This window comes from Lactuca virosa, chromosome 5, assembly GCF_052849685.1.
Source record: "Lactuca virosa cultivar CGN04683 chromosome 5, Lactuca_virosa_CGN04683_v6, whole genome shotgun sequence".
In the NCBI taxonomy this organism is placed as follows: domain Eukaryota; kingdom Viridiplantae; phylum Streptophyta; class Magnoliopsida; order Asterales; family Asteraceae; genus Lactuca; species Lactuca virosa.
Window position 1 is genome coordinate 110,119,936 of NC_136430.1, and position 12,348 is coordinate 110,132,283.

At 33.6% G+C, this 12,348-nt stretch overlaps 2 protein-coding genes across 3 annotated transcripts; both read left to right on the forward strand.

The window, feature by feature from the left end:
• The first annotated feature begins 1,677 nt into the window (after positions 1-1,677).
• On the forward strand, positions 1,678-4,327 carry LOC145116889 (uncharacterized). Of its 2 annotated transcripts, XM_079053199.1 has the most exons (4): positions 1,678-1,773; positions 1,915-2,345; positions 2,875-2,955; positions 3,680-4,327. In XM_079053199.1, the coding sequence occupies exons 2-4, from the start codon at positions 1,943-1,945 to the stop codon at positions 4,099-4,101; spliced, it is 906 nt and encodes a 301-aa protein (XP_078909325.1). In that variant the 5' UTR covers positions 1,678-1,773; positions 1,915-1,942; the 3' UTR covers positions 4,102-4,327. The 2 variants fall into 2 exon arrangements, with proteins under 2 accessions (XP_078909325.1, XP_078909324.1); XM_079053198.1 differs by having other exon boundaries at positions 1,689-2,345.
• A 2,230-nt stretch (positions 4,328-6,557) lies between these two features.
• LOC145115208 (uncharacterized) lies at positions 6,558-10,298 on the forward strand. Its single transcript, XM_079051445.1, has 8 exons — positions 6,558-7,034; positions 7,523-7,681; positions 7,791-8,122; positions 8,261-8,600; positions 9,159-9,307; positions 9,426-9,519; positions 9,581-9,652; positions 10,081-10,298. Exons 1-8 carry the CDS (start codon positions 6,669-6,671, stop codon positions 10,123-10,125), a joined length of 1,557 nt encoding a protein of 518 aa, XP_078907571.1. The 5' UTR covers positions 6,558-6,668; the 3' UTR covers positions 10,126-10,298.
• Positions 10,299-12,348: the final 2,050 nt, after the last annotated feature.

Genomic DNA, 12,348 nt, shown 5'->3' on the forward strand with positions numbered 1-12,348 from the left:
TGAACAATAACAAATTATCGGGAAAACCTTAGAATTTTTCATGTCATAACCTACTAAAACAAACATTTTTGCAGGTCATAACTTGCTAAAACATAAATTTTCGCAGGTATCAACAGGCTGAAATAACTTCTTATATGCGAAAACCCAATACACATATCAACAAGGTTTAGTTTCCAGGTAGAAACATTATATATATATATATATATATATATATATATATATATATATATATATATATACAGTGGCGTATCCACCATATACTTAGGTAGGTCCTAGGACCGACCTAAGTTTTCAATTTTATTTACATTGTATATAGTAGAAAAATTAGGAACTATCTTAGAAAAAATAGAGGACCTACCTTGAGTTTGGTTTTTTAAATTTTTTTTTCTTAAAAAACCATTTTAAAAAGAGAAAAATATAAGTTATTAGGGGCAATTTGTTATTTTAAATTATGAGATTGATAACAAAAAATGAACTATTAATTGACACTCTCAAAATATTAATAAATAAATAAGTTGTTCTAATAAAATGAAAGCCCACATGCCAAAGACTCTCACTCTCCGTTCACCGCTTTATCAATGGACTAATAATCAACTAGTTTTTCGTTAAACCATACGCATTTTTCAATTATATTTTAATCGGTTTTTTAAATTTTTAATCGGTGGCATAAGTACATGAGCCGATTGAACGGGTTCAGTTCTTTTAAGGTACATATGCCGACCCGACCCAACCACAAAAGTGTTGTTGATTTTTTTTTATTCGCCAATATATATATATATATATATATATATATATATATATATATATATATATATATATATATATATATATATGATTCAGGTACATCGTCATTGTTTCCGACCATTTTTTCAAGAGAGAATTTGTAAGGTATCTGAAAATCTTTTGTAAGAATGAGAAATGAAAAAAAAAAAGGTTTATATACATCTAAATCCAAATTGAGCCCTAGTCCCATGACATTTACATAGCCCACAGAAAATCGTAGTCTTTCGTCCAAAATGATATCGTTTTTATAATTAAAATAAAAAACTATTCGCAACCCACTTGATTTTATTTTTGGTTTTTATTAAATTTTAGCTTTTTTTTTTTTTTTTTTGAAAAATATTTGGTAAGATACCCAAATAAAAATGAAGGGTTTTTACCATTGTAGCACAATAAAGTTTGACGAATTTACACATTTAGTTACTCAAGTATTTTTTGAGTTGAATTTTACCTATCAATTACACCATTATAAGACCTGATACAGAAACAGCCGGTTACTTGAGTGACTAAATGCGTAAATTCGCCAAACTTTGTTGTGCTACAGTGCCAAAAACAAACCCACATATGTGAAACCATGTCAGCATGTCACCCGTAAACCGGATACAATTTCCTTCAAACCCTTAATTAGTCGGTATTTCCTAACGTTAATGACCAATTGAGTACAAAAAATAATTGAGTAACTAAATATGTAAATTCACCAAACATTGTTGTGCAACAGTGCTAAAAACCAAAAAATGAAAGGTCGTATAAGTTTTCTTACTCGATTTTGTAAAAATCATTTTAACGCAAAAAAAAAAAAATCACGTATAAATGATCTTTTTATTACCTCTCTATGTAGTATGTAGTATTATATTATATATTATATTCTATTTACTATTATATTATATTAAATAAAAATGAAAGTGAAAATATTCAAGAGAAACGTGAAGATGAATCAAAAAACAATTGAAGCAAGGCGACCGCCACAGCTGCCATCCATCAACAAATCAAGTTGTAAGATTCATCTATACTTCCATTTCCATACCCCCAAATTTTAGGGTTTATAATTCTCATCAGCTCAATCCCCTTAAAATCAATTTCTTATTTCTAAAAAATCTCCATCAATTTATACACCCAACTACGGATAAATCATAGGGTTTGCACTTTGTTCCAAGTTGAAGATATGGCCATCATAGGCGACGCTTTACGACAAGCATTCATGCAGAAACACGAATACGAGAGTCTACGTGACGAGGATAAAGCTTGGACTAAGCTACAAAGACCGATCTTGATCTGTGGTTTTGCCTTCATCACATTCTCGATCTTCATTTCTACTATTATTAGCTTGAATATAATATTTCCGAGTGATCCCGGACGACGGCCGTTCTGCAGTGATCTGAGAATCCAGCCTCTGTCGATTAATTTCAGCAGTATTGGTGCTGCAGACGTTCGTATCGGTGGTGGCGAAGACCGCGTGGGTGGTGCTTTTTATCTTACGGATCAAGAGACTGTTGATTACTACTGGATGGTTGTGTTTGTTCCTTCCGCCATGGTTTCTGTGGTGTCTGCGGTTTATCTTGTGGCAGGTGAGCTCTGCGTCCTTTTGTGTTAATTGTAGTTTGAATATATCGAGCTGAAAAGAAGGGATAAGACAACGTGTTAAACGTTTTCTAAGTGTTATACAACATCATCTATTAGTTAACAGGTTAAGCAAACTTCTGTCATGAACACCTAGCTACAATAGTCACTTTAATTAACTGATCCATCTGATTTTGTCTAGCTGCAATAGTTTCATTGAAAAACACACATATAAACATCCCTTCAGTAATGGTATTGGTGGATCTTCACTTACCCTGTTGACACTTTAAAGCTATCTGTATATTCTTTATAAATTTGGTCACTATTGTTTAGTAATTACATATGGATTATGTTTCATCAAGTAATCGATTAAGTAGTTTGCAGGAAAGAGCTACCATGTGATGTTCATTGCATATGGTAGGGATTTATGCAAGAAAACTGAAATAACATTGAATAATAAGACAAATGTCATAAAGAAGTTCAGTAATTATAGTTAATTGTTACTAAGTTTTTTGGCATGCTTCCATTGATATGCAGGTATTAGTGTATCTTATACTGCTCCAACAAGACATGGATGCCTGAAGGTGGTTGAGAATAACTACTGTACTTCCAGGAGAGGTACCTTTAATACCCTTTTGACTTGTTTTCTGCTTATATTGAAGTGCATTTTGGCTCTTATGCTGTATACAAATAATAAAAGGCTCTTTCAAAAAGTTTATTCCCTACAAAATATCAGTTATGAACATACTATCATTTTAAAAAAAGATCCTTTCCAATATTCATTAATACATTATATTCCCTTACCATGATAAATTAGCTTTTTGTTTATGACATAAAAATTGACAAAATATTTTCATTTTGTTGCTACCAAAGATTGCTATTAGTCATTTGGTTCCACATAACTCATGTTGTTATTGGCTGCAAGGGTAAAAATCTCATTTTGTGTACTAGCATATCTCACCCATGGATCCAGTTATCATATCTATTGTCTTATTTTTTGCATCTCATGTCCAATCCTTTTGGTGTTCAGTTATAAAACTTTCAACTTAACATTTCAAAACACATATTTTGTCAAACGGGTAAAATAGTCATTTTCATCAATTGAACTTGTGCTTGCTGAGTTGGACAATTTAATATATCGTAAGACAATCGACAGCTGTAAGTCAAGCACACTTTAGTAGTTTATTTAGAAAACTACGTATGCATAAATTGATAAAGAGTGAAACGTTGTTGCATAAATTGGTAAAAAATGAAGCATGGTTTTACACAAAACATGTCTCTTATTTGTGCAAAAGACATAAATACCCTTGCCATTTCTCATACTTATTTTCATGATTTACAGGAGGGGTTAGATGTCTATCAGTTCTAAACTTAATATTCGCCATAATTTTCGGTCTTCTAGCACTATTTCTAGGTTCAACTCTCCTCACACTTGGTTCCCGGTGTTCGATCCCCTTATTTTGGTGCTATGAAATCTCATCATGGGGACTAGTGATCCTCTATGGCGGCACCGCCTTCTATCTCAGGCGGAAAGCCGCCACGGTCCTCGATGAAACTGAATTTTCCGGCCGGAATTTAGGGTTAGAGATGTTGGAAGCTAACACTGCGGAATTCACACCAGATGTTGAGAGGCGAGTAAATGAAGGGTTTAGATCGTGGATGGGAAGTTCGTATTTGTCGTCTGATGATGAAGATGAAGATGAGAATGATCCGAATGGTTATATGAACTTGTCTCGAACTAATTCGAGCAGACAAAGAGTGTGAAATGAAATCTGACTTAAACCGTAAACCCTGAACCCTAATTTGTAGTGTTTGATGTGATGAATATGAGAAATACTAACGGGATTTTGTGTGAACGGATGAGAAGTGAGGTGTTAGTAATGTGAATTATAGAAGGTGGAGAAATGGCTATTTGTTGTAGTTGAGATGTACAAAATTTTTAATTGTGAGAAATTGATTTTGTATTCCCACGTGGGCCGTTTGGTTGCTAGTTCTTGTTTTTTTTTTTTTTTTTTTAGTTTATAATTCTGAGGTTTTGGGAACTTGGTGATAGTTGAAGAAAGCTTGGAGTTGTTATTGGTAGTTGCGAAGGCTTAACATATGTGTTGATGATTTTTAGAATGGGCTTGGCTTTGATGTAAGATGTGCTCTGTTTCTCAAGTTGGATGTTTGTATCTATATAACCTGTTTTTGTTACATTTTAGAGTATTCTAGGGTTGTTTTTCTATGACAAAAGATGAATAGGGTATTTATGGCTTTGATCATGAGTGATGGAGAGTATATGAGTGGTACAGAGTGAGTTTATGTCTTATTAGGAAAAATGTATGTATTTTTTTTTGTCCTGTTATATTAGTCTTAGATACATGGCAAATACAACATGATATATATATATATATATATATATATATATATATATATATATATATATAGGTGATTAAATTGTTAAAAATATGTATATTTAATTTATGTTCGACAAATGAGTTGAAAAGTTAAATGGTCGTCGAAAGACCAATAAGGTTGGTGTGTGTACCTTCTTACTGTCTCTTATTTTTTGTTTGTCACTAGGCATGAGCAAACGGACCGAATCGGCCCGACCCGGAACAGGCCCGACGGTTCTACCGGTTTCGGGTCCGGTTTTTGTCGGGTTTTCGATTTTGGAACCGGTTTGATTTGACACGCTTCCTTACGGGGCTTGTAACTCATTCAATTTTTAACCAAATCAAGCGTTTTTATAGTCTAAACTTAATTACAAAACCTAAACTAAGTGTAGGAAAAAGATTCAGCGTTTTTATAGTCTTCCTTACGGGGCTTGTAACTCATTCAATTTTTAACCAAATCAAGCGTTTTTATAGTCTAAACTTAATTACAAAACCTAAACTAAGTGTAGGAAAAAGATTCAGATAAAAAAAAACTTAAGTTGAGTGAGTTATGCACATTTGAACAACAAAGTCAGATTACGTTTAATTGCTGTAACATAATTTTTTTTTGATTTGACGCACTTCCTTGCGGGGCTTGTAACTCATTCAATTTTTAACCAAATCAAGCGTTTTTATAGTCTAAACTTAGCTACAAATCCTAATCTACATGTAGGAAAAAGATTCAGGTCAAAACAAGTTAAATTGAGTGAGTTATGCACATTTGAACAACAAAGTCAGATTACATTTAATTGCTGAAACATAAAAAAAATTCTGATTTGACACCCTTCCTTGCGGGGCATGTAACTCATTCAATTTTTAACTAAATCAAGCGTTTTTATCGTCTAAACTTAACTAAAAATCCTAATCTACATGTAGGAAAAAGATTCAGTTCAAAACAAGTTAAATTGAGTGAGTTATGCACATTTGAACAACAAAGTCAGATTACATTTAATTGCTGAAACATAATTTTTTTTTGATTTGACACGCTTCTTTGCGGGGCTTGTAACTCATTCAATTTTTAACCAAATCAAACGTTTTTATAGTCTAAACTTAACTACAAATCATAATCTACATGTAGGAAAAAGATTCAGGTCAAAAAATGTTAAATTGAGTGAGTTATGCAACTTTCAAAATTTGAGTGAGTTATCCGGTCCGGTTCCCCGTTTTGGGCCGGTTCCAAAGACCGGTTATTACCGGGTCCCGGTTCCAAAAATTGACGAAATTATAGTATCGGTCCCGGCCCGACCGGTTCCATCGGGTTCCGGTACCGGTTCCGGCCGGTTCCCCGGTCCATATGCTCATCCCTATTTGTCACTCATCCCCATGTCATTTTCATCTCTTATTTCTCACTCTTCTTATTTTTTTAATATGTATAAATAATATATCAATATTATACATTATTTATAAGGAATTAAAAATCATATATTTTGATATTTTTCTTATAATCTATATATATATATATATATATATATATATATATATATATATATATATATATATTCGTTTACACCCATTCATTTATGCTTGTATATATATATTCATTCTTTTTGTTTGTTCATTTATGCTTGTTTAACATTAAAACGGACATAAATAAACATAAACGAATATGAACATAATAATTTCTTAGAAAAACAAACAAACAAAAATAAATTTATTTATTTGTACGTTTGTATTTATTCATTTATTCAGTTAATTTTAGACGGACAAACATAACCAAACTTCATTCATGTAGTATTTAAAATTCCATTCCTTAACAGTTCTAAAGAGAAGGCCCAACTCATACTCCCTCGTCCCTCCCACATTTTATCATCTTAAGGCCCAACTTTGATAAGCACACACCCACACAGTCACACTGCGACATCTCATCGGCTTACTTCTTAGCGCAGTCGGAACCCTAATCTCTCTGCATCAACAATGGCGGCCGTCGGTTACGACTACGAAGATGGAATGCCTTCCTCCGCCGATGGAGGTTTGTCTTACGACCCTTCCTTCGTTCCCGACCCCGTCAAATCATTCGTCGTCCATCTCTACCGTCACATCCGGGAGAAAAACGTCTATGAGATCCATCAGATGTACGAGACTTCATTCCATACGCTAAGCGACCGTATGTTCAAGGATACCCCTTGGCCTTCCGTTGAAGCCGTTGCTCAGTACGTTGATAACGACCATGTGTTCTGCTTGCTTTACCGCGAGATGTGGTATCGCCACCTGTATGCTAGGTTATCTCCAACTCTCAAGCAGAGGATTGATTCTTGGGATAATTACTGCAGTCTGTTTCAGGTGTGCCCTATGATTTTCCTCTCATAGTGTTTTTCTCGGATTATAGCTGATACTCTGACGAGCTCATCAGAATTTTTGCACATAGATTGTTACCTGTGAGCTTATGAATGACCTTGTATAAACTATTGTTTTTATTTGTCGTGAAACCCCAAGGTTTTATCAAATTAGACTGTTTAGTCATGAGACCACATAAGCTTGAGATTTAAGCTGTTAAATCATAAAACATCTTTGAACTTGTGATGATTATCAATCTCAATATTCTTATACAAAGGTTATAATGATAAACTATAGCGACCTACTATAAATTCTACTACCAAATAGATAATGGATTCTTTATGGTTTGAGATTGGAACTAATGTGTTTCAAAATCTGGATTAATTTATCCCAATGGTTAATTCCGGCTCCAGGCTACAAGAACCTATATCAACCATGATCAAAGAGATTTACGATTAATTCATGCTCATGTGATTGATTTTGTATCATTGCAGGTGGTGTTACATGGTGTGGTGAACATGCAACTACCTAATCAGTGGTTGTGGGACATGGTGGATGAGTTTGTATATCAATTTCAGTCATTCTGTCAGTATCGTGCCAAAATGAAGAACAAAACTGAGCAGGAAATTGCTCTACTGAGACAACATGATCAGGTAAGCCACTCGATTATGTTTCAGGGTTATCATGGATGCATCAAACTAACTTCAAACTTACAGGGATACCTAATTCTGATGGAATACAATGTTCTTCATATTTTCACAGGCATGGAATGTGTATGGGGTTCTCAATTTCTTGCAAGCATTGATGGAGAAATCTTCGATCATTCAGATTCTTGAGCAGGAAAAAGAAGGTCTTGAACAGTTCACAGCTACAGATGGATATGATTATAATGGTGGAAGTAATGTTTTGAAGGTGTTGGGTTACTTCAGCATGGTTGGATTGTTAAGAGTTCATTGTTTATTGGGAGATTATCAAACTGGATTGAAGTGTTTACTTCCTATTGACATAAGTCAACAAGGTGTTTACACTAGTGTCATTGGAAGTCACATAACCACCATCTATCATTATGGGTTTGCCAATCTTATGTTACGAAGGTATTTTATATCTCTATATCTTCAAACTTCACCTTTTTTCTTTGCAAATATGTTTTAAAACTATGCTTACAATTTAAAATGATCATTTGTTGTTTTCATGAGAAACTGAATTATGATTTTGCATTAATAATTATGCAGGTATGTAGAGGCAATACGCGAGTTCAACAAAATCCTTTTATACATCTACAAAACTAAGCAGTATCACCAGAAATCGCCACAATATGAGCAAATTCTAAAGAAGAATGAGCAGATGTATGCTCTGTTAACAATCTCCCTCTCTCTTTGTCCCCAAGTCAAACTTGTTGATGAAACAGTCAACTCTCAACTGAGGGAGAAATATGGTGAAAAAATGTCGAGAATGCAACGATATGATGATGAATCATTTGCACTCTATGATGAGCTTTTCTCATATGCATGTCCCAAATTCATCACGCCTTCTGCACCAAGCTATGAAGAGCCACTTGTAAACTACAACCAGGTGCAGTGTTTATCTTTTTATTCGACACTAGTTCTAGACAGAAGGGTAAAATGGTCATTATAGTCATTTTCATTCGGTACAAAAACTAAAGTCTTTGATCTTACAACACTTAAAATACCTCATGGGGAAAAAGAAACGTGTCGTAGTTTGTTTTTGTGAATTTGTATGTTATGGCTGCATATAGACAGAAGGGTAAAATGGTCATTTGTTGTCATTGAGATGGTTCATTCAGTTTAAAAAAAGAAACTCTTTGTTGAAACAACACTTGCATACACTAGACAAACATCATTTATCTTTACTGCACTGAATGGGAAGATGCATATAGACAGAAGGGTAAAATGGTCATTTACTGTCATCTAGACAGTTCATTCTGTCCAAAAAAAGAAAGTCTTTGAAGTTTGAACATAGAACACCTACCCTTGATCATAAAAAGGCCCTAACTCTTTTGTTGTGGATCTATATGTTAATCAGATGCATATAGACAGAAGGGTAAAATGGTCAATTTACACTGGGAAATAAAAGAAACATGATGTAACTGTGTTGATTTATTTGTTATAGGATGCATATAGGCTTCAGTTAAAGCTCTTCCTTTATGAAGTAAAGCAGCAGCAACAACTGTCAGTTGTGAGGACTTTCTTGAAAGTCTATTCAACTATTTCTCTTGAGAAGCTTGCATCCTACATGGAAGTAGATGAATCCACTTTAAGGTTAATTACATTACATTACATTACATGCTTTTTTATTTTCCTTATGTATGTTAATTACTCATTCTTATATGCTTTTTGTGTTTGGATCAAACAACTAATTCAACATGCTTTTTTACAGGACAATCTTGATGACATACAAGCACAAAACACACTCTGTTGGTGCTGATGGAAAAACTATATCCAATGCTGACATCGATTTCTACATTGATGATGTAAGCAATCCTTTTTATATTTATTTTTTTGTTGAATTGATTGATCATTTTCTTGTTATAGGATTTGATTCATGTGGTTGAATCCAAGACACCCAAGCGATATGGAGATTACTTTTTGCGCCAAATTGTTAAGGTTTGTCAATTAAATATGTTCATTATTTTATTTTATTTTTTCTGAAAAATTTAACTGGTTTTTAAAAGTGTTCTTGCTTCTATTTCTTTCTTTTACAAAAGTTTAATTCTAATTTTTTTTTTCTTTTTAAGGCATTGTATTTTGAAAATTTTATCCAGTTATAGCATTGCACTTTTGATTTTTTTTTCTTTTTAGGACATTGTATTTTGAAAAATTTATCTGATTATAGCAGTAAAAATTCTTTATATTATGATGACATTGCTATATAGTAAATAAATAAATGAAAGTACATTGCTATTTCTTGCAATTAACCATTATAATTACTACAGATGTGTGTTGATGATGATTTGGGCTTAAGATTTCTTTGTTTGTAATTATTGAATATTTAGCTAAAAGGCTTCATTTTTTTTTGTTTTGTTTTTTTGCAGCTTGAAGCAGTGATTGGTGACATGGATAGAGTAAAGCTGGAATGAGTTTTTTTGTATGAAGAGCAAGTTTTGTTGGCTTTATCTTTTGAGATTATTGTGTGCTGAAGGATATTGTTTTTGGTAGGGAGGTGGGCTGAAAGAGTAGTAGTTATATTTAAAGACACTGATGTTTGAACCTTATTTTTACCCTTGCAATGTAAAAGCTCATCGCTCTTTAACTGCCTGTATAAATGGTGCCAAATTAATTTCTTGAAAACTGTTCACTTAAATGATTGACTTATGACACACAAATTACAAAGAAGTTACAAGTATGATTGCAAAAAATGTAAATTTGAGAAGCAAGAATGAAGTGATCACTACAGGATTAAGCTGTAGTTAATATGGAACACTTGTTTTTAGAGTTGAGAAAAAAGAGATGGAATAAAAACGTAAACCTAAATCAAATTCTAATTATTCTATGGCACTGTCTTGGAGACTTTGAAAAGGCAGGAGGACTAAGGTACTATGATCCCAATATACAAACAAAAGTTGCTATAAAAGTATTAAGTTACTTAGTCATACCATGAATGTTGCAGAAAACCAATCCGAAAGGCGTATAGTAGATGTTCCACGAGAGGCGATTATCGAGATCCTGAAAGCTAGAGAGACCCCTAAGACATGTCTAGGCCATTCACTAAATGTATTACTTGTCTAAGACATGCGTTCAGACCTCAATCCGAGACAATACATGCTTTCGATTGAATTCAGGCTCTATCAATATTCGGATTTCGGCCACACATCATGCCTTGATCTTGAATAAGACGTCTAGCGAGATCTATTAGGAAGTTCTTTGGTGTATTCTTTTTTCCAATGAAATTATGTTGGTGACCAAATCTGGGGTTGAGTTGAATGCTAAACGGACGTCTAAATGGAAATATTAGAGGAGAAAGGGATACAAAACAACACTGTTAAAACGAAGTATATTTTGTTCAATTTTTAATGGAAAGGGGATGATGAATGAGTAGATGCAAGTTTAGAGGAGTACGCTCTTAAACAACACTGTTAAAATGAAGTATATTTTATGTAATTTTAGTGGAAGGGGGGATGATGAATGAGTAGATTTAAGTTTAAAGGAGTACGCTCTTAAACAAAACTGTTAAAACGAAGTATATTTTATGCAATTTTAGTAGATGCAAGTTTAGAGTACGCTCTTATTCCACACGAGTGCTTTAAAGTATATGGGTCTATGATCCACAAAGGAGGATGTATGAAGGTAGATGTCACCTATTGCATAACTAAAAGGGAAAACCTTGGGAGTATTGTGTGACATAAAGGTCCCGTTAAAATTGAAGGTGAAAAAGGTTTGTCATGATGTTTGTATCTAAATGCTAGGTCGTCCAAGATTGACCACAAGAGGATGATGGGAGTACTAAAAATGAGGATATTGAGGCAGGCATACAAAACTTTGCTGGATAAGATACCAAATATGATTTTAAATATGATTTTAAGAAGCTCTTTGGGAGTGACAAAAACCACTTAAAATTGAGGAAATGATAATTAAGGTGGTATGAACATATCATTAACGATGGTAAAATAGACTAGAGTCGGTGGTGAGTAAGAGTGTAAGTGAGCAGAGCCTACCTAGGCTCGAGCTCAACTCTTTTGTTAGACCAACTTAAATAGCCTAAACTCGGCTTGGTCTCGACTCGTTAAGAAGTCTGTTTATATTCATTAGTAACTTAATAAGTAAATGAGTTTGGAAATAAGTTCGAGTTCGAATCATGCTTGTTTAACTCGAGCTCGAGTTGAGCTTTTAATGAGTCGGTCGTGAAATAGCTTACAAATAGTTTGGTTCACTTACATCTCTAATGATGATATGGGGAGACGACGTCCTAGAAGTATGTGAGAGGATGATATGAAGCTAGACATGACAAGAGCTTGCTTTTACGAAGACATGACCTTAGATAATTGAATATGGAAGCTAAACATCTTGGTACATGAATAGTCTCACCTCCTTGTATGTTTGTTTTTATATATTTATCATTCATATCAAAGTCATTTCAAACATATTTTGGGTCTAGGACGAAAGAAAAAAATAGGCCTTTAAAATACACAAATGTCGTCAATTTTTTTTTATAATAACTCAATAATTGAAAGAAAATTACTTGTACTATCAATGGTTGTCAAAATCGCAATCCTGATCGTAGAATCGTACGATCCTAAGTATGAAAAACGATACGGATCGTAAACGGATCATATTTGGGGTAGGATTGTACCTTCCCTTTTTTT